The sequence below is a fragment of the Ostrea edulis genome, chromosome 2, assembly GCF_947568905.1.
Source record: "Ostrea edulis chromosome 2, xbOstEdul1.1, whole genome shotgun sequence".
In the NCBI taxonomy this organism is placed as follows: Eukaryota; Metazoa; Mollusca; class Bivalvia; order Ostreida; family Ostreidae; genus Ostrea; species Ostrea edulis.
Window position 1 is genome coordinate 60,317,097 of NC_079165.1, and position 23,873 is coordinate 60,340,969.

At 33.6% G+C, this 23,873-nt stretch overlaps 1 protein-coding gene and 1 long non-coding RNA gene across 7 annotated transcripts; one reads left to right on the plus strand and one right to left on the minus strand.

Moving 5' to 3' along the window:
* Window positions 1–1,318: 1,318 nt before the first annotated feature.
* LOC125679352 (uncharacterized) lies at window positions 1,319–23,730 on the plus strand. Of its 6 annotated transcripts, XM_048918510.2 has the most exons (8): window positions 1,661–1,780; window positions 8,776–8,791; window positions 12,477–12,671; window positions 18,234–18,537; window positions 18,732–18,851; window positions 20,091–20,162; window positions 21,905–22,076; window positions 23,434–23,730. In XM_048918510.2, exons 3-8 carry the CDS (start codon window positions 12,563–12,565, stop codon window positions 23,722–23,724), a joined length of 1,068 nt encoding a protein of 355 aa, XP_048774467.2. In that variant the 5' UTR covers window positions 1,661–1,780; window positions 8,776–8,791; window positions 12,477–12,562; the 3' UTR covers window positions 23,725–23,730. The 6 variants fall into 6 exon arrangements, with proteins under 6 accessions (XP_048774465.2, XP_048774467.2, XP_048774468.2 ...); XM_048918508.2 differs by lacking the exon at window positions 8,776–8,791 and having other exon boundaries at window positions 1,319–1,780; XM_048918511.2 differs by lacking the exon at window positions 8,776–8,791 and having other exon boundaries at window positions 1,746–1,847.
* On the minus strand, window positions 6,432–20,137 carry LOC130051833 (uncharacterized). The gene is made up of 2 exons (XR_008800097.1): window positions 19,969–20,137; window positions 6,432–8,279 (listed from the first exon to the last, which is right to left on the minus strand). It is a non-coding gene; the product is annotated as an uncharacterized LOC130051833 (long non-coding RNA).
* Window positions 23,731–23,873: the final 143 nt, after the last annotated feature.

Sequence of the window (23,873 nt, forward strand, 5' to 3'; positions counted from 1 at the left end):
AACCAGTATTGAGTAATATTAAACCACATAGATTCTTAGCACTCACTGCTAAAACCCTATATATATATATATATATATATATATATATATATATATATATACACACCAACAGTGTCGTGGCCTTTTCAGTGCTTTTATATATATATATATATATATATATATATATATTTCCCACCAAGTTTTCCCTACTTAAAACTTAGGAAATAAGCAAACAGAGTACATTAACACACACACCCTCGGCACTCTTTAAAATGATCAAATCTGCGTGTAGTCTACAACTACTCGCACTTACGTAGCATATCGTGACATCATGAAACTCGATGCGTAGAAAACTACCGAGCAGTCTCAATCGGAACATCACTCGGTCTATTCCGGAGTCTCCGGAATAGGCCGAGTGATGTTCCGATTGCGAGCAGTCTGTATACCTCCCCCTTTCCCACACTAACTATTCCAACACTATAAAATAAATAAATGATTAAATCAAACATCGTAATTAAACAGCATTGCCCATAAAACAATTAACCATAGTGTTATTTTTAAGAAATAACGCAGATGATTATTTTATGATTTAACTTGTGCACAATATGCGCAATGCATGATGATCATGCGACGTAAACAGAAAACACCGGTAAAAGGGGCCGGGCCGGGTAAGCTCAGTTTAACAAAATACTACTAACCACGGTATCAAAAGTAAAGACACGCTGAAAACATGTTCACAACAAACCAATTAACAGTTTAAATATCAAACATTCGATGATACAGTCGTAATATTCATATGTCCTGTACATGAGGCAAGTAATCGCGCCAATGAAACGCGTTAGGGGACGGTGTCAAAAGACAAATAACATCCTCCACTAAGCATAGTTAACTTACTTTAAAAAAAAAACAAAAAACTAGCGCATCATAGCATTTTACATGAGTGAAAAATTATCAAAGGGACGTTGATTAATGAAATCCTTCGTAGCAAACAATCCCTTAAACGAAAAATTTTACAATACAAATGAAAAATACAGAATACAAATGGAAAATTATACAATACGAATAGAAAATATAATATACAATACAAATGAAAAATTATGCAATACAAATGGAAAAGATCAAATGTTGCAACATTTGATAAGGATTACTTTCTGTCGATTTGCCAAACCACGATGTTGACTTGTCAGATACTAAGACAGAAATTGAATGTTGACAAATAACATTAATTAGCATATATATGAACCGACTGACAAGTCAACATGATTAACTGACAAGTCGACATAACTAATCTGATAAGTCGACACAATTTATTCGACAAGTGATGGCAGAAAAATATGTCAAGTGCCATAGAAAGTACAAAGCGCCGTTATTCGACATGTACGTTTTATATAGACCATTTAGATTGTAAAAGCGATTTGATGAATCTTTTAACAGTTCCTTTATTAAATCGATTCATTAACAATCGTTGTTGATGAAATTGTTCAATCGATTTAAGAAGTAGTAAATCGTAGTGATAAATATGAGATCGTAAGAAACGGTCTAACAATTTAATATATCAAAGGATTCCTGAAATCGTTCGAACAGTTTTGTATAGGCCTAGTATTGAAATCAATTGGCAAATAACACGAACACGCCGTCGTAAGCTATCAAGTACCAACATCCAGGCATGTGTGTGGGTTCGTGTTATTTTTAACCTAAATTTTCATCATACAACCGCCTATTGTACAACTCAAGTACATATTAGTTAGAGGAAAAAATAAGAGGACACGAAACAAACCGGAGCAAGGAAACGCACTACATGGTAAGTGACATTGGATTTCTCTCGGGTGGAGTCTCCTTGGTAACAGATAACCGACTGATGCCTACAGGTTTATGAAATTTAAGTACATTCTTTTCTTTGGGAGCAAAATAAGTCCAGTATTTCTGGCAGATGTGCCAGCTCTTGTCAGCAGAGCATGTGGGGTAATATTGATAGAGGCAGACTCAGGGGAAAGGTCGGTAGTCATTTTAATTATGATCATCATGCTTTGTGCAATATTAAGTTCATTCGGAATTTGGACAGCGACACTCCAGCGTTTCTTTGTGTAGCTTGCTACTTTACGCTTGCAAACACACATGTATAAATAAATCACTGCTGCTGATAATTTTCTTCGTGCGCAGATGTGATTATGTGGCAAGTGGAATGGAAAGGGGAATGGCGTCATGATATGATTTGAACATATTTAATTGTTTATAGAGACAATATACAAAAAGATTGGAAACAAGTTCTGACAACTTACAATTTTTTCCCCCGATATTAGGTACACTTGCCATATGGTTATATTCATGTACATAATCATCGAAATAAACAAGTGGTTTAGTTTACATGCATTAATCAAATCTACCAATTGTGAACTGCTGAGAAAATAACACAGTATATGAGGTATATAGATATAATGTATATACACGACAGGTAAACAATATAGGTTTTCTAAAGAAGAGAAAATATGAACATCAGTCAGTTGTAAAGGAGGAGTTTTGAAGATTGTCGTAATATATATTTAGATAATGAATTTACTGTTGTCTATATTTTGGAGTACTGTAGTTGTCTTAATTACTCCTCGAACAAGGAGATACACATCCATACATACGTCTTTTGACAATGAATGGAGCTGTTAATTGATACTAATTAAACAATATCCTTTAACAATTTTAGTTCCCCACACCAAACTTTAAGCCCCAATATTTCTTATCTGGTCAGCATCAGGCACTGCTAGCTACACCGAGATCAGATCTTATGATATAATACTAGCTAATTGAAGTGGTGAATGAACACAGTATATATTACGATACATTTTTGTCAGCTTTCGTATTGATGATTTGAAGGAGACGGGTTTTTTAATCAGACCGGTAAACTAACTTTGAATTAGCATTTAAATTTGTTATTAAAAAATTAGGTCAAAATTAAGTCAATGTTTTTACACTGCCAATATGGAATACGTAAAACTACTCGCAAGTTGTTACTTAAAGTGTAGCTTATTGACCCGTGATTTTTGATTAGTGCATTTCCTATGTAGGCAGACTGAAAAGTCTGAATTGTACGTAATTGTGAATGTTATACAGAAAAGCCAGGTCACGATCACTGAACACATTTATGAGGTATGTTCACTTCCCTTTTATTTGACTGTTTTACAAATTTTTTCTATATATTTTTTTCTGACAATGTTTGAATAGTACACAGAGAACAGAAAATGGTCACTTGATTTGTGCGATACATCCATCTTTTACCCATCCTCCTAAGTCCCCCTTCCAAATCTACATACAATTCATTCATCGTTCCAAGCTGCAAATAGGACTACACACAGCATTTGTTTCAGAGAACTTACACGTGTATCCGGGAATTCTGCAGTAACTAGCCCATATAGGGAGACAGGGGTGGGTGGTTATGGAAGCTGAAAAAAATACTCTTGGACTCTACGTGAATCAATACCAGATTTTCTAAAAGATTTCTTTGACCCTGTAACAACCTTGCAACCTAACAAAAGTTTATTAATATTCCTTGTGGAGTGTTTTTTCTCTCTTCTCTAATCCGAAGTTTACACCTTGTCTATTCAATGTCTTTGCTACCGCGGTCTGGAGAAAATTTAACTGTTTATATCTTCACAAAGGATCAGTTTAATACTGTTTGTCAGTGATCGATCATTCTTTGACCTACGTGTATATAATTGAAACTTACAAATATGCACCTAGGTTAAATGTCAAAATAACTATTAAAGCTATTGTCATTGATCGTTTGATTCTGACTTTGTCAGAGTCCTGGGATCCTGTATATATTTGTAGACTAATAACTTTAAGAAAATAAATGAAATGAAATAAGAGAAAAATCTAATGAAAATATATAAAAAAAAAAAAAAAAAAAAAAAAATACATATGTACATCACAGCCTCACAACGTTTTAATTAGATGTATTATAATGAAAAAAAATGTCTTCCCATAAACAAAATATAATTTAAAAATGATCTTTCTATAAACAAACTATTTAAAATACTATTGATAGTTTGTTTACAGGAAGACAATATTTTTATTAGATCTATATATAATTAAAACGTCGAGAGTCTGTGATGTACAGATGTACGGTACATAGAATGAAACTCCGCTGAACCTCTAGCTGGCTGGAGTTTAGTAAATAATACTAGATCATTTTATTTGCTCACTACAAGCGCGTTAGTTTACTCTCAAGTTGATTTTTCAATGAAAGCTAAATGGGTTGGTTAGTTTAAAATATTCTATGCAAAGAATGTGCATTTACACAGTCGCTGTTGCAGTAACACACGGGCGCAGCGATTGATCTTTGAGGAAACAAATTCAGAATTACCGCAGAGGAAAAATGAAATTTAACAACGTAAGCTCTACTAAGCTGCGTTAATTCTGTAAATCATCAAAATGAATTGTAATACATTACTATTCATGGATACGGTTAGTATATGCGTGAAATTTTTAATTCTTTACTCAGTAAAATGTATCGGAATAAATTGAAGCTGACCATGGACTTTGGAGAGGATGGAGTCAAAGTCAAAACCCAATCACAATCTTGCTTGCTCACTCGATCTATGGTGTAACATAAATAACTCTTTTTAGCTCTTGAATGTGAGGCTTTATTTTATTAAGTTTTGATAAATTCTGATATTTGTCAGAAAGTTTTGAATTTGAATGTTCTGTGGACATTGAATGAATACCAGAAATAATGCAAATAGATGAAACGCAGAATTTATAATCTTCATCCTGTATTATCTATCAGGAAATTGTGAAACAAATACCACATTTTGCGATGGATTATATTGCAACTCCTCAATAAAGACCGGAGGGCCAATTTATTCAGAAGTGGTCCAGTGACATTTTTAATTCCCCTGAAGGTCAGATGCAATTTCGGTTATAAAAATATTCTATTAAGCCTTTAAATCTTTGGAAAATATTTATATAGTATCATACAACCAACCATCATTAAGCAGTTGAGTCTGATATCCCTAGTTGTAAAATAGGTGACAAGTCGCAGATATTACGTGCACTGGTATATACAGCTTTGTCAGAAAAAAGGAAGAATTTGCTGGGTAGTAAGTATACTGTAATAGACTAAATGTATTCAAATTTTGTGATATAATGATAAAAAATGTTAAAACTCACTGAAAAAATTTATGTATGTTTATACATAATACAGATGGCGTGATGTGTCCCCCGCAATGCGGTGTACTCAATCAGTATTATTCATCCAAGTCCTTTTCTATAATTCATGACTACTATACAATTATTGACATTTTCTAGGTCAATAAGATGCTTTTGCTACCTGAGAAGTATACTATATTCACCGAGCCCGAAGGACAAGGCAAATATTGTATTTCTCATGAAGCTGTAAAGCAGCGTATTAACGGAGAAAATATCAATGATTGTTTTATTGTATGATTGAATAATGCAAATTACTGTAACTGGCTACTAGAACCCACAAAACGATACCTTGTCGACCATCTTTGTATTTAGCTGTACTTCCACACATTGAGAGTAGAGATGCGAAGTTTTGTTTATTATCATTAAATGACGAAATAATATAAAACACTAGAATAGGCAGAAATTACCAAACGATCCGGGTTAGAATAGGTCCTCAGTACCCCTGAAAATAATGTTCATGTTCTATTCCCACCTCACACTACTAGGTGTACATGTACTGAGCGTAGAGGTCTCTACCAAAATGAAAGTCCTGGGTTAGGGACAGGCTATATTAATCATATAGTAAAAATGATTTATATAAATGTTGAAAAATGTTCCCTACTCATTACCATTAAGCAAACAAACTTGCTGCAAAGTTACTGGGTATCTTATAGGATTTTTTTTTTAAAGTCATGGTCCCTAGGTCAGAGATTCAGGCTTCGCTGTTGGGCTATGTAGGGCGTATAGTGGAAATGTATTTAGCAAAATATTTGCTTCTGAAAGCTAAGCACAAGAACTGGATGTAAAGAAAAAATGAGCCTGGAGGTTTTTACCAAACTGTTAAACTCGTGGCTCCTGGACCAGGGATTCAGGTAACTGGGAAGGATATCATAGAGTGAATATGCAGTAAATCTTTATATGAGGAATTAAGAACGTTTTCGTACAAAGTTTTCCATTCATAAAACATATTGAAGATTGTATAGGAAATTTTTGAAAAATGCAAGGTGTGTGTGTATATCTAAAGTCCCTATTAGCATACTACATACGTTCCTATTGTTAAGTACACTGTATAGTAATGTGAGTAAAGAGGAATCCATAAGTTGATTGAATATGTTAACCAGTGGCGGATCTAGAGGGGGTACATATGGGTTGCACCCACCCACCCACCTTTTGGTCGATAATTTATATTTTAAAACTGTATTTTAGGGTGCCGATTTGGGTTCTTTACACACACCCCTCCCCCCTCCTTCTTGGGCGGAAAAGGTACAATCATGGGTAACCACCCCCCCCCCTTTTTCTGGGTCCGCCACTCTTTCCAATACCCTTTTACAATGGATTATGATGAAAATCAATTTGTTCATGACATTATGATTGTTTTATAATATGGATTATATCAAAACAATGAAATCCTATGGTAATATATATGCATGTTTGGCGTCATCAATTTATGCGTTCATTTTAAAGGATGTTTATTTAAACTATATTTTATTCACAAAGTGAATGGGATCGGGCAGCAGGCATAGCCTATTTAAGCCCTCTCCCTACAACAAGGTCAAGTGTGAAATGGAAATACAAGGCACACACCTATACAAATAAATAACATATACACCAGAGAACAATCACATGAATGTGCACATATATATAAATAACAACAGATAGACTAAGAAAAGTTTCGATATATGCACACATACATATACACACATATAGAATGAGTAAACGAAATGAAAAAATTGAAAAAAAAAACAAAAAAACAAAAAAACAAAAAAAAAACACACACAAATAAAATGAGAACTGAAAAATATTTATACAAATTGAAAGAGAAAACTAACAAAAGGTAATAGAAAAAAAAGAGAAGGAGGGGGGGGGGGCAGTACCGGTAAAAGGGGAAAAAACAACTAAATACCAAAAATAGAAAATTGTATAATAGACAAAATATGAGATACTTAAAAGAACCTATTAGTTTCCAAGATATACTTTTGAACAAATTCAAAAATCTTTTCATTGTATTTAAAGATTAAACATATAAAAGTAAATTCAGTGTTAAAGGAACAGAAAGTTGCATTTCATTTATAGACGAGATTAGTTTAGTTCTATGGTTAGCAAACTCAGGACATTTGAAGAAGAAATGAAAAGAATCTTCAGTATGGTGGCCACACCTATCACAAGCAGCACTATCTCGCGAGAAGTGAGATTTAAGATCTGCATTTAAATTACTTGCATTGTTTCTAAGTTGACAGTGCACAATGTTACTTTTACGTTTACCGATATTAAAAAGTTTATTGGGTTGTAAGCAGTAGACTTTATTTATGGCATTGTTAAATGATGCAAGTGAGGGAATGTTTCTAATGTGTATTGGCAGATCATTTCATAACCTGATTGCGGAGGGTAGAAAACTATTCATGTATGATGTGGTCTTAACTTTTGGAAGAATAAATTTGAGATTATCACCATTGTTTCTTAAGGTGTATGAATGTTGAGGTGGTATATTTGAAAGCAATAGATCTTGTAGATATTGGGGAGCAATGCCATGTACTATTTTATAAAATAAAATGAGTTTATGGATTTTTCTACGACATGCTAAGGTGTCCCAACCCAATTCATGATAGAGTGCTGTTCTGGAAGAGTTAATTCTCAGTCCAGTAATGATGCGTGCTGCTGAGACCTGTACATCTTCCAATAAATTTGATACTCTCAGTGTACAGTTGTCCCATACTACATTAGCATATTCTAGTACAGGACGAATAAAAGAGAAGTACATTTTAATGAAGGATTTACGATTAAGTGAATTTTTTAGCATGCACAGTATGTTTAATCGGTTAGATGCTTTTTCATGAATATTTAATAAGGATGTTGTCCATAACCCCAGCATCGTCGGATACCACGGCTGATCTCGTCTTTTACTCGACTTCTATCCGACAATGTAACTCCATTTACTTCATTCAATTCTTTCAAAGTGACACTCCCGTTTAAACATGACGAGCTGCCGTGTCCCCTCTGTCACTCCACGCTCGCACCTATTACGTCTTCGGCCCCACTGGTTTTCAGAATGCAGGTCCTGGACCGTTCCGACAAATGACCACTAGTAGCTTAGTATTTACACCGTACCCCAGCACTATCCCTACCTACAGACAGAAAAAGATAGATATTTTGTGCCACGTCGAGCTAATTCACGCTGACTTTTGACAAAGCTATACATTACAATTGTGATTTATTAAGATCAAGAGTTTTCCCTGAATCAATCATGACTACACATAAGATCAATATTGTTGGATGCTATATGTTGTTAGTTGGATGTAAGTTGGACATTGATCAATACGCGACATAGTTTCACATCGTTCACTTAATTTCGGAGATCAACATTATACAAAGCATATTGAAATACTGGTCTAATTACCATACACACACCGTACAAACCACGGGCTTTCGTTTTATTACATTAACATAAATAGGCACCCATTAATTTATTCTGTAACAAAGCGACGTTGTCATTGTCAGTGAATCGGTGCATTGAATATCGCCCCTGTCGTTATGGAATTCCCACCACGAAAACGATGTAAGTAAATTAGTATATATACTCTTTTCAGCTTGAAGTGAGGGTCTGCGTTATTTTATTTGTAGATCCATCGTACTAACGGTGAGGCTAACGCTTGTGTGTACGGTGTCGATGAATGAGTGTGAACAAGAACGATTTCGGTGCCACTGCTGTACCGGAAATTGTTGATTTCATGATATATTCTGAACTCTGTTGACATTAAAGCTAATTAATACTTTGAATACATGGTGCATATACATGGATATTATCTGTCTCTAGTATATTTAGTTTTAGTTAGTACTAAATTGCTAATTAGTGAAAGAATCATAATCTTAATAAACATTCCTTTTAGTCGTTATATATAACATTAATTGCATACAAGGGAAATTCAACGTCCTTACATGATCTCGTTTTTCATGACTGTGCCATGATTAATTTCACTTGTAATTACCCTTGTAAAATTCCTCAAACTAGTTTACCTTGCCATGTCATCAAACGAATTAACAGTCGCTCAGGCGGCTTTAATCACTCTAGGTTAGGAAAATTTGTGTATTGTACATCGCAACTGTATTTCACGAACCAAATGTAAAATACCCTTCGGTATATAACACCTGGCCGGTAAGATTTAACTGCATTAATTTTATTATTTTCTTTTTCATTACTCGGTTTCATCTTTACGTAATAATGGTATATTGAAGTTAGTTTGTCTTTATTTCAGCATAAAGATCTTGCTTTCCCCTCCAAATATGTTTACAAAGTTATTCAATCTTTTCTAAATGAATGTGATTTTTCTAAAAATAAAATTAACTGTGTACTTTTTAGGGTCTATAATTAAAAAAAATGATACTCATTAAAAGAATGTAAAATACAATATGTATATATTACCAATACTTCTATACTTGGTAAACACAAATTATATTCTTTTATTGTATTTTGTTGTATTTGTTATAGATTAATCAAACTGTATAGCAATCCTACAAATCATTGTATAGGGAGAGGGGTTGTCCAATTTTTCTTCTTCTAAAAACTTGTACCAAATCCTATTGATCTATTTTAAGGTTAATCGATCCTCGTGTGATGTCATAGGTTTTTGCAAAAATCTTTATCAAATTAAACTTTGCGTATGAAAGAACTATATCTTCAGAGGAATTTTATTTACTACATAAAATAAAAAAAAATTGGTAAACTATTGATATTGAAAAAGTGTATATTTTCTATAGATAATCAATTCTTTATAATTAAAAAAATGTCAAGGGCAATAACTCCTATGCTGGTATTTCTTCTACTGCATGTCTATTATGCATGATTTCCCTAATATCCACAATTAATTTATACATATTTATGAATTAACAGTTTTCTTAAACTGTTGACATTTAAAATTTGTCATTTCAACAAGATTTTATCTATTTTAATTATTCTGTACAACGAAAATGTGTGATTTTCTGATGTTAACATATATTTCCGGGTTGTTTTTTTTTTTTATGTCTGACATCTTTAAAAATGTGGAAACATACACATTTTCTTTGGTTATTGTTTAAATTTAACTATATTGAATGGAAATTAATACACTTTTTGCACTTTTAACCATTATTATTGATAAGTCACATGAGGATCGATCGACCTTAACTAGTAATCTATGAGAATGTCAGTAAATTATGAAAATTCGTGGTAGATGCCACTAGATGGCGTACTCCGTATAAATATCATTCACCTGCAGTAGACGACACAGTTGTTTACTAAATTATAATTTCCACGGAAGAAACATAATTGGTACACAGTATTGTACACGTGGAGATGCAAAAATACGCGTATAGGTACATGTAGTTTTAACATACAAAATTATTCAAATGCAAGAAATCATGTTTTTTGATAAACTATATATATATTTCATAACAAAGTACATATATTTAGATTTTATATAACCTAGATATTATTGATGTACACCTTTTACTTTTGGACAGTGAATCATTGACACATGAAATTGATAGCTTAATTAATCTTTCATGAACTCCATAATATTCATGCCTTGTGTATGTTTTTAAAGTAATTCATTATAGGTAACTAATGCACGTCTATATGCATATCTGTTTCCAACAATTTGATATTGAAATCATCTGTTCGGGTTCCGTTCACTATAAACGTCACTATTTCCAACTGTTATATCTAATTCTTATTATAGATTTACATGACACGTTTCTGTGAGAACATTTTTAAAGTTGTATAACTTGTTATTGATATACATATATCATTTATTAGAACACAATTGGAATATGCCATCTGGGTGCACAAATACAAATATAGAAAAGCTAGAAAAAGTTTAGTGGCATGTATTTGAAGCTAGAATAGTTACTGGTCTTAATTAGTTATACTTCAAGAAATTCGTTATACCTAGAAACCGGTTGGGAACCTTTGGAAGGTAGAAGAGATAGGGTTAAGTTTGTAACAGTGTATAGAATATACATGTAGCACTTCCTATAATAAGAAGCACAGTTTCTGGATATTCCACTCGAAATTCTTTAAATCATTCACAAAATGCAGAGTGGACGTATTCAACAAATACTGTCAGAAAGTAAAAATACAAAGAAAGTTGCTTTCTTTGTATTTTTACTTTCTGACAGTCTGCTACACAATATCGTAAAACCACCAAAATATTTTTCTTACATTAGAAAACACATTTTAATATATTTCACAAAATGTTGAGACACAACCGTATTTTAAACTATTTTGTTGTTGTCTTAACAATGGTATATTGAAGTTAGTTTGATATTATTTTTCATAAATATCTTGCTTTTCCCTTCAAATGTGTTTATATTCTACTTTCATTTTTGTTGGAAATTCCCAGCCGTTAAAATAGTATCTTATTTGGACATACAACCTTTCGTGAGGCCGAATGTTGTCTGATGTATTTCATTACCATCTTTACACCTGTTATACACACTGTTACTCCGTTTAACCAATCAAGATATAGGACTCTCGACGAGTGTGATCGGTCTACAAGGGATACTTACTCCTCCTAGGCAGCTGACCCAACCTCTGATATATATATATATATATATATATATATTGTGAGAGGACACGGGTAGATTTTAAGTACAAAAGGGCAATGTTTAACACACTGTAGCTCAAAAACAAGCACTATGACCGAATATAAATAACCCCTTCGTTTCCACAGAAATTACCCCATCCGGACCTCCCTTGAATAACCTACATGGTTTCGGGCAACAGATCCGTCTTCGGGTCAAACAAAACAGCTGTTTTCTTCGAACCCAGTCAATTACTGTATACTGATTTCCATATTTGATCGATAGTAAAGGGAAATATTCCGAATCCAAGAAGGACAAACTCTAAATGTATAAAATAAACCCTCATAACAAGAATTCATATTTTCTTTATTGAATTGCAAGTTGATTTACATGTAACTGCACACTGCTTTAACATTTGTTCGTAGTTCAAAATGTATTTCGTGGAATGTATAGTTATGTGTACAATGTCATCATGTGCGGACAGACGGCACTTAAAAACACGGATCGAATGTTAACTTCATGGATTGAAACAAAATGCGGCAATGAAAAGCAATGAATTTCAATAGAAGTTAGCAGAATGCACACAGTGAATGCAAATATACATGTATAGTGGTAATGCACACGGTGAATGTAAATATACATGTATAGTGGTAATGCACACGGTGAATGTAAAACTGTAAATATACACATTTAAAGCCATTTTCGAAAACAAATTCTTGAAAACGTTACTCCTTTTCAACACGTGTTTTACCCTTTTCTTGTAGACTAAAATCAAACCAATTATGAATAGTTGGAGCCTAGGTACACGTACTAGGATACAGTACCAAAGACAACACAGTTTACCGTCACTATGAAGAAACACATGCTGACCGTGATTCCCCTTATGGGGTTCGTCATGATATTTTACATATACAACAGAAGCATATACGAGTACATTATTCCCACTACTACAACCCAAGGTAAGTGACCACATAATTTGTTACAGAAAGAATCCTACATCAGATCTAGGGATCTTGTATCGAAGGACAAGCATAAATACTAAAGGCATATTAAGCTCTACTACAGTAATTAAACACCCTATGGAAGATCCTAAATTATTGTGTTTCAAAGAACTAGAAATTGTAAATTGTTATGTACTATTGTCCCAAATATAAAAGGAAAATAAATAAAACTGACAATTTTGTTAATTCATTGTTTCCCTTTCTATTTTTTTTTTCTTTTGCCTAGCCAGTTACTGCCAATCGTGAGATCGAATTTTGCAGGGGTTTGATTCCCCTCCCAATAATTACATTCTACTAAAACTGTGTTATTTTCCCCAGTGAATTAAGCAACAGATAGTAGAAATTTGGTGGTGGGGTTAAAATTATGTAAGATAGTCCAAGTAAAGTTAATATTGTGAAAATCAAAGAAATCTGTGACATTGAGTGGCCAGACCCTATCTGAGTTCTTTGATTTTTACATAGAATTGATCTTAAAGTTTCCGATTTCAGAATATATATGTACATACCTAACACTTTTCATTCATAACAGTTGCATTTGGTTTGATATACGTACATGTACATCCTAACTTTTGCTCCTTTGCCAAACGCTTGGCTTACGACTAAGCTAAAAATAATAATTCTGTCTGATAATCAAATACCGACCACAAGATCATAAGTATGTATTCAAGTTTTATAAATCATGGATGTACTGTACATATTAATTAAGAAAATCTACAAGAAATAAAAAATATTAAAATTACAGTGTTCGTAAATGTTGATCTTGGTCGTAAGATATTTTGTGAATAGATGCGCAGGGCCCTTATTCACAAAACATCTTACGACAAAGGTGAAAAAAATTTATTCTGTCTGATAATCAAATACCGATCACAAGGTCATAAGTATGTACATGTATTTAAGTCTTATAAACCATAGATATGGCACGCCAAATTCACAAAAATGAGCTAAACATAGTTTCACAGTTGATAAACTAGGTTTATCGACTGTAAACTATAGTTTACGGACCGTAAACTATAGGTCCGTAAACTATAGTTAACGATTCGTTAACTATTGTTTTCATCCGTAAAACTATATTTAACGGTTGTAAACTGTAGTTTACAAATGCTAATCCAAGTTTATCTGTCTTTAAATAAACGTTAACAATAGATTTTGCTGATAAATACAGATTCACATTTGTAAACTATAATTTACATTCGTTAACTATAGTTCACAATTGTTAATCCTAGTTTCACAAATTGTGATACTATATTTATCAGATAAACTATGTTTAACATTCGTTAATAATAGTTTTTGATCGTAAGCTATAGCTAACTGCCATTTTTACTCATAAACTATATTAAATAAAGCTGTGTTTATCACTTTTTTGTGAATTCGGCGCATTAAATGACTATAAACTATATCTTACAAACCGTAAACTATCATTTACATTCGTTAATAATAGTTTAGACTTGTAAACCGTAGTTTACAATCGTGAAACCGTATTTATCAGATAAACTATGTTTTGCAATCGCTAATGATTGTTTTCATTGTTAATTATAGTTTACGCTTGTGAAACATAGATTATCTGTTAACTATGGTTTACAGATGTGAAATATAGATTAACGGTCCGTTAACTATAGTTTACAGTTGATAAACCTAGTTTATCAACTGTGAAACTATGTTTAGCTCATTTTTGTGAATTTGGCGTGCCATACATAGATGTACTTTTCATATTAAGAAAATCTATAAGAAATGAAAAATAAGAAAATTACAGTATTCGTAAATCTTAATCTTAGTCGTAAGATATTTTGTGAATGAGGGCCCTGAGCGCTAATCATAGGTCTAAATCTGTGTTACTTCACCCCACAGTTAGCGACGTCTCAATATGAGTGAAAAATTCTCGACGGGACGTGAAACATTGAATCAATATATCTTTAATTTCCACGATATACAGAATTTTTTAACATGTTGTAGAGGATATTCGAATTTTCATTAGTGACTTTGATCACCAGAATGAAATCTTGTTATTGACCAGTCTTGTCATTAATAAATCTTATTATCGACCAGTGTTGTCATTGACCTGTTTTGTCATTAACCATAGTGGATCCAGGACAAATGAAACCCTGAGGTGAATCCGTTGAAAGTTTGTGGAATCAGGGTAACAAAAGAGAAGACTTATTATAGATTGTCTGCCTAAGGCGGAGTAATTTTCAATGCCTTTAATATGTGAACATAAACGTAAATTTTTGACAGACCTCGTACAACGATTTATTAGCATTTTTAAAAATGCATTTGTCGTTTACGTATTTTGAGCTCATATTTTTATAATGGTGTATATCCGGTCTTAAATACTTTCGGGCTAACTCCATATTTGATATACATTTATTTTACAAGACATTTATTTTTGGCAACAATAAAACAAAAATAGAGTGTACATCTTTCTCCAGCAATGAAGTACACCGATTCTTCAGTACTTTACCAACAATTCTCAAAAACTATCTGGACAAATCAACGTAACAATTCTGGCTTGACATTTTGTTGGTTTTTGTTGTTGTTGTTGTTATTGTGTTTTTGTTTTGTTTGTTTGTTTGTTTTTTGGTCGCACATGTGTTTTCTTCGAGTAACGCAGAATGAATAATTATAATCGACCACAGCGAGAACAGAATTCACAATTTTAATGCCTTTTATAGAAAAATGGATATAAGCATTTAAAACTAAATTATTGAAGGAAAATATGCACATAATTTAGAAGATACGAAAATTGTGTTGAAAATGCGAAATAAAAAAAAGAAGAAAGAAAAGTGTGGCACGAGGAAAATCCAAACCATGGCAATAAATAATCACAGCTTATGCTGCCAGCGGTACAACTGATTTAGCTACATACCCGTGTAAATATAAACCTGGAATTCGAAAACAGTTCCCCTATTTATGATCAGATTGCCTAATTTTTTGTCGGTTTTTCGTGAATTTCGATTCCAAGGCAGGGGTGCCCTTAAAAATACCATTGTAAATTGTTCTTAAAACTGTAACCTATCAAAGTATTAACAACAAAAAATCTTAGGGACAGGCCTGTCTTAGAGGACTTCAAAGACAAAACCCATGTCAAAATCGGTGATTAAATGGGGGGGGGGGGATGCTGTTTAGGCCAACTTTGAAGGCTAATTTCAACATTGTAGATTATAAATTCAGGTTCGAAATAAAAATATGAAAAAATCATAGATATGTGTGTCAGAAAATAACAATGACTTTTTTTTCCGGAAAATTGTTCTCCCCTATACATCTTTTCTTTTGTTACCCCGCAATCCTTTCACAGTATTTCAGTTATCATAACTTTTTTTTTGTGGATATCATGAATTCTCGAATTTAGGTACCGTTTAGGATCTAGCGATGGTAGATAAGGTCGTTTTCAAAATGCTTGAAAAGCTTATTGACTTGAACATCGTTGAAGTGAAGCCGAAGCTGCAATTTGTACAATTTTAGTCACACTCACTCTTATCGTATGATGTGAATGTCTAGGTAAGATAGGGGTCAAAGGGGATCTGAACCCCTCCGAAATAGCGATTCCATTCTACATTTGCATGCCATATTCACCACATGTTCCTAGTCTCTTTTTTGGGTTCCATGCTGTTCATCTGGTTTTTAGCTCACCTGAGCTGAAAGCTCAAGTGAGCTTTTTGATAACCTGTTGTCCATCGTCTGTCCGTCCGTCTGTAAACTTTTTACATTTTCGACTTCTTCTCCAGAACCACTCGGCCAATTTCAACCAAACTTAGCAAAACGCATCCTTGGGTGAAGGGTTTTCAATTTTCTTCAAATGAAGGGTCATGGGAGAATATCACAAAAATACAAAAACAGGGTGAGGTCATTATAAATATCCTCTTCTCAAGAACCACTGGGCCAGAAGAGCTGAAATTTACATGAAATCTTCCTGACATCATGCAGATTCAAGTTTGTTAAAACCGTGATGGGGCCACAATAGGGGATCTAAGTTTTACATACAAATATATAGGGAAAATCCTTTTTTAAAAAATCTTCTCAAGAACCACTAAGCTAAGCAAGTACAAATTTACATGAAAGCTTCCTGACATAGTGCAGATTCAAGCTTGTTAAAATCACGGCCCCGGGGGTAGGTTGGGGCCACAATAGGGATCAAAGTTTTACATGCGAATATATAGGGAAAATCTTTAAATATGGGCCAAGGTGACTCAGGTGAACGATGTGGCCCATTGGCCTCTCGTTTTGTTTTTTTTTTCAAATTGAATATATTCTAGAAATTAGAAACTTTAAATCACATCAAGCATGTTATTTCAAAACGTGTTGCAAACCGTTATTTGAATGAATTAATTCTTATCTTGTCTGTGTGTTGCACCACATAGCAATTTAGCAAATAATGACCCTATGCAAAGTATCTGAGATAGGCCGTATAAAGATAAGGATGGTAAATCTGACTAGATTTAGTCAATTGCCTGTGTAATGTTGATTGTCTGTTTTCTAATCCTGTTAAGCCAAGTTTCATCTCCACCCTTACCAATGAAAAGATCGACTTTTTGCAAACTCGTACCGATTATTTCAATAGAACAGAACGATAACACGTATTGGCAGTCTTTGTCATGGCTTTACTTAATAAAAACGTAGTTTCAATTCAACGACAATGTTCATATTAATACAAAACATCAGTATGTATAAATCCATGATCTACAACGACTTTTGGATAGTTATGTTGTAGCATCAATAGTCCATCCATGTTTCGGTCAATCAATCAATAATTCACTCAATATTTTCAATCAATCAATATTTCAATCCACCAATGTGTCAATCAATCAATCAATATTTCAATTCACCAATGTGTCAATCAATCAATATTTTCAATCAATCAATCAATATTTCATTCCACCAATGTGTCAATCAATCAATATATCAATCAATCATTTCAATCAATCAATCATTTCAATTTGTCAATCAATCAATATCAATCATGCAATGTCAATAAGCCTAATTATTAGCCACGGACCTGGAATGAAACAAAATCTGTGGCAGGCTTAGCAAAATTCGGCAATTGACCATCATTGACCACTGACACCTCATAAGTTGTAGAGCCATGACGCTTCGTGAAGGCAGATATTCGAGGCACGTTGGCGTGGACAAAATGAATCCTGAAATACACAAAAAGGGAGACAGCAAAAACGCAAAAAGGATGATATGCATGTATGTTATGAAAAAGGGGGAGGGTAGGGAGGGTTTGTATTTTCGTCGACATGGAACTCAAAAAGAACTAGCAATTCGCGCTTGCGCAGTAGATATACGCGGGTTAGAAAAGGGAAAGTGTCACGATAGGTGTTTGGGGGGATAGTGTCAAAACCGCGCAATTCTATCGAATGCGAGAGTTATGTTTCTTTGCCTGGACAAATACATGTTCTGTTCATTTCAATAACTGGACTTAACTCATAGTGAGTTAAGTCGGATTAATAGTAGCAAATCAAGAGATGATTTGAGACATGTTAAAGGAATAATATGTTCTTTTGTAACAGCCTATATTAATTTCAGGGATGGACTCAGAATTGGCGCAACAGTCTCTAGAGAGAATTCAAAAGGTACATCAACGAAAACCCCAAGCGGTCGCCGATTTGGATCCTCAATTCATTCCAAAATCGAAATTGAAATTGAATACAAAGAAAACGAATACTAATTTCGCACATACGCGAACAATACAAACAACGAAACCACCGAGAGCTAAGCTCCAGCCGGTGGATGATATTGATTGGGTATATCTGAGGACAATGCCAACCTATAACCAATCAGAAGATGTCTTACAGTCGGAGTGGTGGAAAGCCGCTGCTTTCTTAGAAATGTTTGTAAATACCGATTTAAAATCAAATAATTCTGATTAAAAGAGGTGAAATAATGTTTGACATTTCGTACGGCCTTACGATTTAACAGCGTTTTTACAAGGTGGAAAAAGAAAATTGTCGAAATTTGGACCAAACAACTTTAAAGAACATCAGTGAAATGAAATCTAAAAACAAAATACCTTCACATTTTCAGAGATTTTAACAAAAGGCCACGAGATTACAAGTGTCGAAAACTTCGGAGAATGGGAAATTGGTATCTGTGTCAAGATAAACCATATAGAATAGAAAAACCATGTCTGGTTTATTCATTCGGGTGAGAAAATTTATGCAAACTATTTGTACATGTATGTATTTTTGCTTCAATGCAGTAAAGAAACGGCATACAGGTATTTTCTGTCACAATGAGAGTAGTTTATGAAATGCATTTTAACTCATATGAGCATCTAATGCTCAAATGAGCTGTTCTGATCAGAAAGTTTGTCCATCTTCTTCCTTTCGTGGGCATTGTCGCCTTTTTTCACGTTTTTAGACCTCTTCATCTGAACCACTGAACCAATTTCAAGAAAACTTAACAGATAGCAATACAAGCATTCTTATTTGGATGAATGGGGATTGAACTTCTGCAGTTGAAAGTGATGTCCCATTCAAAGTGAGACAATTAGGAAATAGCAAAATAGCATGGGTTGACTTAAAATACCCTCCTCCAGCTGTGGGATGGAGGTTTGAATAGGACTTTTTCAGAAGTCTCTAGAAATCAACAAGGGCACTGCAGACGGTACATAATACGCCCGTAAAATTGCTTACATAGGGTGTTTTTCTTAAGCCATAATTTGTAGAACTTTGCTTCAGATAGCATAAGCCATCGTCAGGCTGTGATATACTTCCTTTGCATTATATGAATAAAGGGTCTTAGACTAAATCTGTGACAGGAGGTAGATAGACAAACCAAGAGTTTTGTGTGTAAAATATTTCCCCAAATTTGACTAAGTGCAACAACCTGTAAATATTCAAAACAACGAAGAAAATTAATCCTTGCACTATGCACATCTTCAAGTTACATTGTATTTACAAATACCCTGGCTTCGAAACTGTGAGAGGGGTTCTAAGGGCAAACCATGTCCTTTATTTAAATAATATTTCCTCAAAACGGACTAAGTTCAACAACCTATAATTATCTTAAAAATTGAATAAAATCAAAATCCTTGCCACATCCACATCTTCCATACCCGTACAAATACTCTGTAAAATAAGAAGGTTCTCACTTGAAAACTGTGGAAGGAAAAATAGAAATATAATGTACTCTCCATGTAATATTTCCTCAAATCTGACGAAGTTCAATAACCTGCAAAACTTAAAGAAAATCAAAATCCTTGTCACATGCACATCTTCAATATCCATACAAACACTCTGTAAAACAAGATGGTCCTCACTTAAAAATTATGGGAGGAGTTCGCTGGTCACATTTGTTTACCCAGGTGAGCATTGTGGCTCTTTGTTTCTCTGCTTTCTGCACGCATCTTCAGAGTTTTTATGAATACATTTCTTTTTGCAGTATTGCCAATGACTTTAGCTTTGATGACGACATGGCGAAACTTGGCTGTGAAGTTCATTCGTTCGATCCAAGGTCAGAACATAATTTGTTTGTGTAATCTTTTGTTTACACTTGTTTCTATTTAAACTACCGGTGTGTGGTTCTGTTATGCATTGTTTGTGTACTTACATAGCTATCTGATGATTTGTCGAATACTCCTCTGACGTATAATCCGTATATTAATTCATTATAGATAAACATGCAGAAAGCAAACACATGACAAGCGTGTGTAAATAAAAACTAAATCTGTATGTTACGTGTGCTTTTGGGGGATAGACATTATAGGTAAACTAAAACATGCAGAAAGCAAACACATGACAAGCGTGTGTAAATAAAAACTAAATCTGTATGTTACGTGTGCTTTTGGGGGATAGACATTATAGATAAACATGCAGAAAGCAAACACATGACAAGCGTGTGTAAATAAAAACTAAATCTGTATGTTACGTGTGCTTTATGGAAATACAGAACTTCATGTCAAATTTTCAGACATACAAGATTAACCCGACGAACATTCGTATAATCTTTAAAATGTCTGAAATTCAGACCTGGCAAATCTCAATGTATTGAATCCGGTTCATAATTTCATTCAAAGGAATAATAAAAATACATAAAGACTTGTTAGAATAAACAACTTTTGATGTCAACAGTTTAAAAAAAAAAGTTATCTTTTTAAATATGTATACAGGGGCGGATCCAGGAATTGTGGTTACGGGGGGGGGGGGCGCCTCTTTATGAGGCAGTGGGTCCAGAGCGAAGCCCTGGTGGGGGTCCAGGGGGCGAAGCTCCTCTCTAAATCCGCCACTGGTATAAATGAATTGTGAATATCAGGGAAGAGAAAATGCCAGCATAGGAGTTATTGCCCTTGACAATTATTATTTATTGAAAATATAAACTTTTTCAGTATCAATAGTTTACCAGATTTATTATATTTTTAGTTAATGAAATTCTTACAAAAGATATATTTCTATCATGCGCAAAGTTTAATCGAGAATGTCATTTTCTATTTTTAGAAATTAGGAAAGAAAAGCTCTGGTTTTGTTGTTGTTGTTTTTTTTTCAGAATGGAGACAACATTGTATTAGAAAAATATTCTCAGTAATTAATCAATAATATTATTCATGAACACCTATTTCAGTAAAATATTAAAAATTTGTCGTGATACTGCGTGTTTAAAAGGCGGAAACATGATTTTTGTCGGGGATGAAGTGTGCCGATGCCACCACCAACAAAAACGTATTTGTGCAATTAAGAGAAACAACCTTTCATTGTTCATTAGAATGTACTGGATGTGTATACCAGTATGCTATTTTTTTTTCAAGAAACGTACTGGGGAATTGTGTCAAAATGTATATTGCCTTCCATTTTAAATTAATTTTTCAAACTTTGTCTATGTTATGGGGACTAACAATGATTTTAGTGTTTATATGGATTTAGATTTATGAAAACAACAACAACACACACAACAAGAAAAAAACCCAAACAAGGAAAACAACAACAACACACACAACAAGAAAAAAACCAAACAAGGAAAACAACAACACCAATAATAAAAACTTGAACGTAGGAAATGGTGAAGATGAAATCATGTGCGATAAAGAAGTTTAACTCGTTATACTTCAATTCATTTACATATATGGTAATCCAACAGTACCATTTTCTAGGTACAGATCGTACAGTGCGTGCATAACATTACAATTACACTGTCTTGCATCTCTTAACGTGTATTCTTAGATAAATTTTCTTTCGTTGCGCTGCACTTTACATTAATTTTAGCATGAATGCAGAGGAACACGTGAGGAATACTAGCGTGACATTCCATCCTATCGGTCTCAGCGACAAGGTCATTCAAGATTTCAACCCTCGACATGATATATATGTAACCAATGATCAAAAGTGGAATATGATGGACCTCCTTACAATAATGGACAAACTAGGTCACAAAAATGTGAGTAAAATATTTTTGATATATATAGCATGACATGTATTCAATAAAGTTTTGAAAATACATGAGGTCATGAACTGCGACGCTGTACGCCAGTATACTCAGTGAAGAATTTTAGCTGTATGCTGATGTGAAATGTTGCAGTTCATACTCTAATGTTGTTTTAAAAAATGAAAATTATTTTTTATGATTACATTTTACTCTCATTTATGTCAGAATCCCCAGTCGTTGAAATAGTTGTACTATATTTATCAAGATTCATACGCACATAGTTCACATTCATATGGAAATGGCTATCATGGGTAAAGAAGGCAAAAACATTGGAAATGTAAATATTTCAAAATACATAAAGTCGGGAACCTGTCCAGTGTCCAGTTCAACAAAATATACCTATAATCTTTTATTGTTAAAGTTGTATGGTCCATGGTACGAATTTCGGAAAATTTGTTCACATTGTAAAAACACTGTTAAATTATCTACATACGTATTTATGAGGCCGTACGACATATTATGCATTATTTCACCCGTTTTAACCAGAATTATATTTGGGTTTTAATCAGTTTTACAAACAACTGTCACTCGGCCATTTCTATAATACATATATTCAGTAGATGTCACGTGTCTAGTTCAGATTTCCAGGGGCAAGATCATCGGTGTCTTATCTGTGTAAAGCTGTCTTTTGTTACTACAATACGATACCATAGGTTTAAGAGAAATAAAAATATCAAATACCTCTTAGTAATTCGTTGTTTTATTCTAAGTTGGGGACTGTTTATAAACGCTTAACAGACTTCAAGAATGGCAAATGTATTTATGGGTTTCCACAACTTTTACTTTTTAAATAATTTTCACACTTTTTTTTTTTATACATGCAAATGTTTTCAAGCATTTAATTAAGAGAAAATTAATAACTTTAAAAACTAATTCAGCTGCATTGAACTAATTCTGTACATTTTGATGAAGAAATAATAGATGAACATCGGACCAAACTGCTTTAAAAACTGATTTTTTTTGGGTTTTTTTGTTTTTGGTTGTTATTTGGCCGTGACAGTGAATTTGCTTGTGAATGCTGGTGTCCATAAAATGCTAATTAAAAGACCATGTACTTGTATGAAGTGCAGATTATTATTTTTTTTATTTAAACAGTATTTTATTATGAATAACATAATAAGGATTAGGCAGTAGGCAACGCCTGTATAAGCCTTCTCCTTAAAGTGCAGATTAGCTAGTTTTGTTGTATATGTACTGAACGGACATTACCTCAATCATGTTCCAATCCATACATTCTGTTTAAGTGTATGCGTAGTACGCCAACGTTACTGAATAGCAACACTGAAATAACAAATCATTGATGTTTCAGAGAGTACTGGACTACCTGAAAATAGACGTGGAAGGACACGAATGGGCGGTGCTGGATTATTTGATTACAACAGGAATAAGTTCGAGAATCAGACATTTTTCTCTGGAATATCACATTTTTCCAGATTGGCCTAGTAAGGCCATGTATCCAGATTTATTGAGGACGTATAAGAACCTGAAAGAAATGGGTTTCTACAAATATTTTACAGGTTTACATCCATTAAACCACACTCCGCGGAGGTTTAATATACAAGCTGATGTTTGTTATGTCAATAAAAAATTTAAAGCATAATAAATTGTTCAGGATGTTTAGGGGGAGAAACGAGAGTTTCTCTTTCATTCCGATATTTTTTTATACCCATGTTGTGTTATCAAGCTATACGGTCGTTTTACAAACCTCATCGCGAAAATTTTGAATCTAAGTTATCGCCCTTTGTGCAT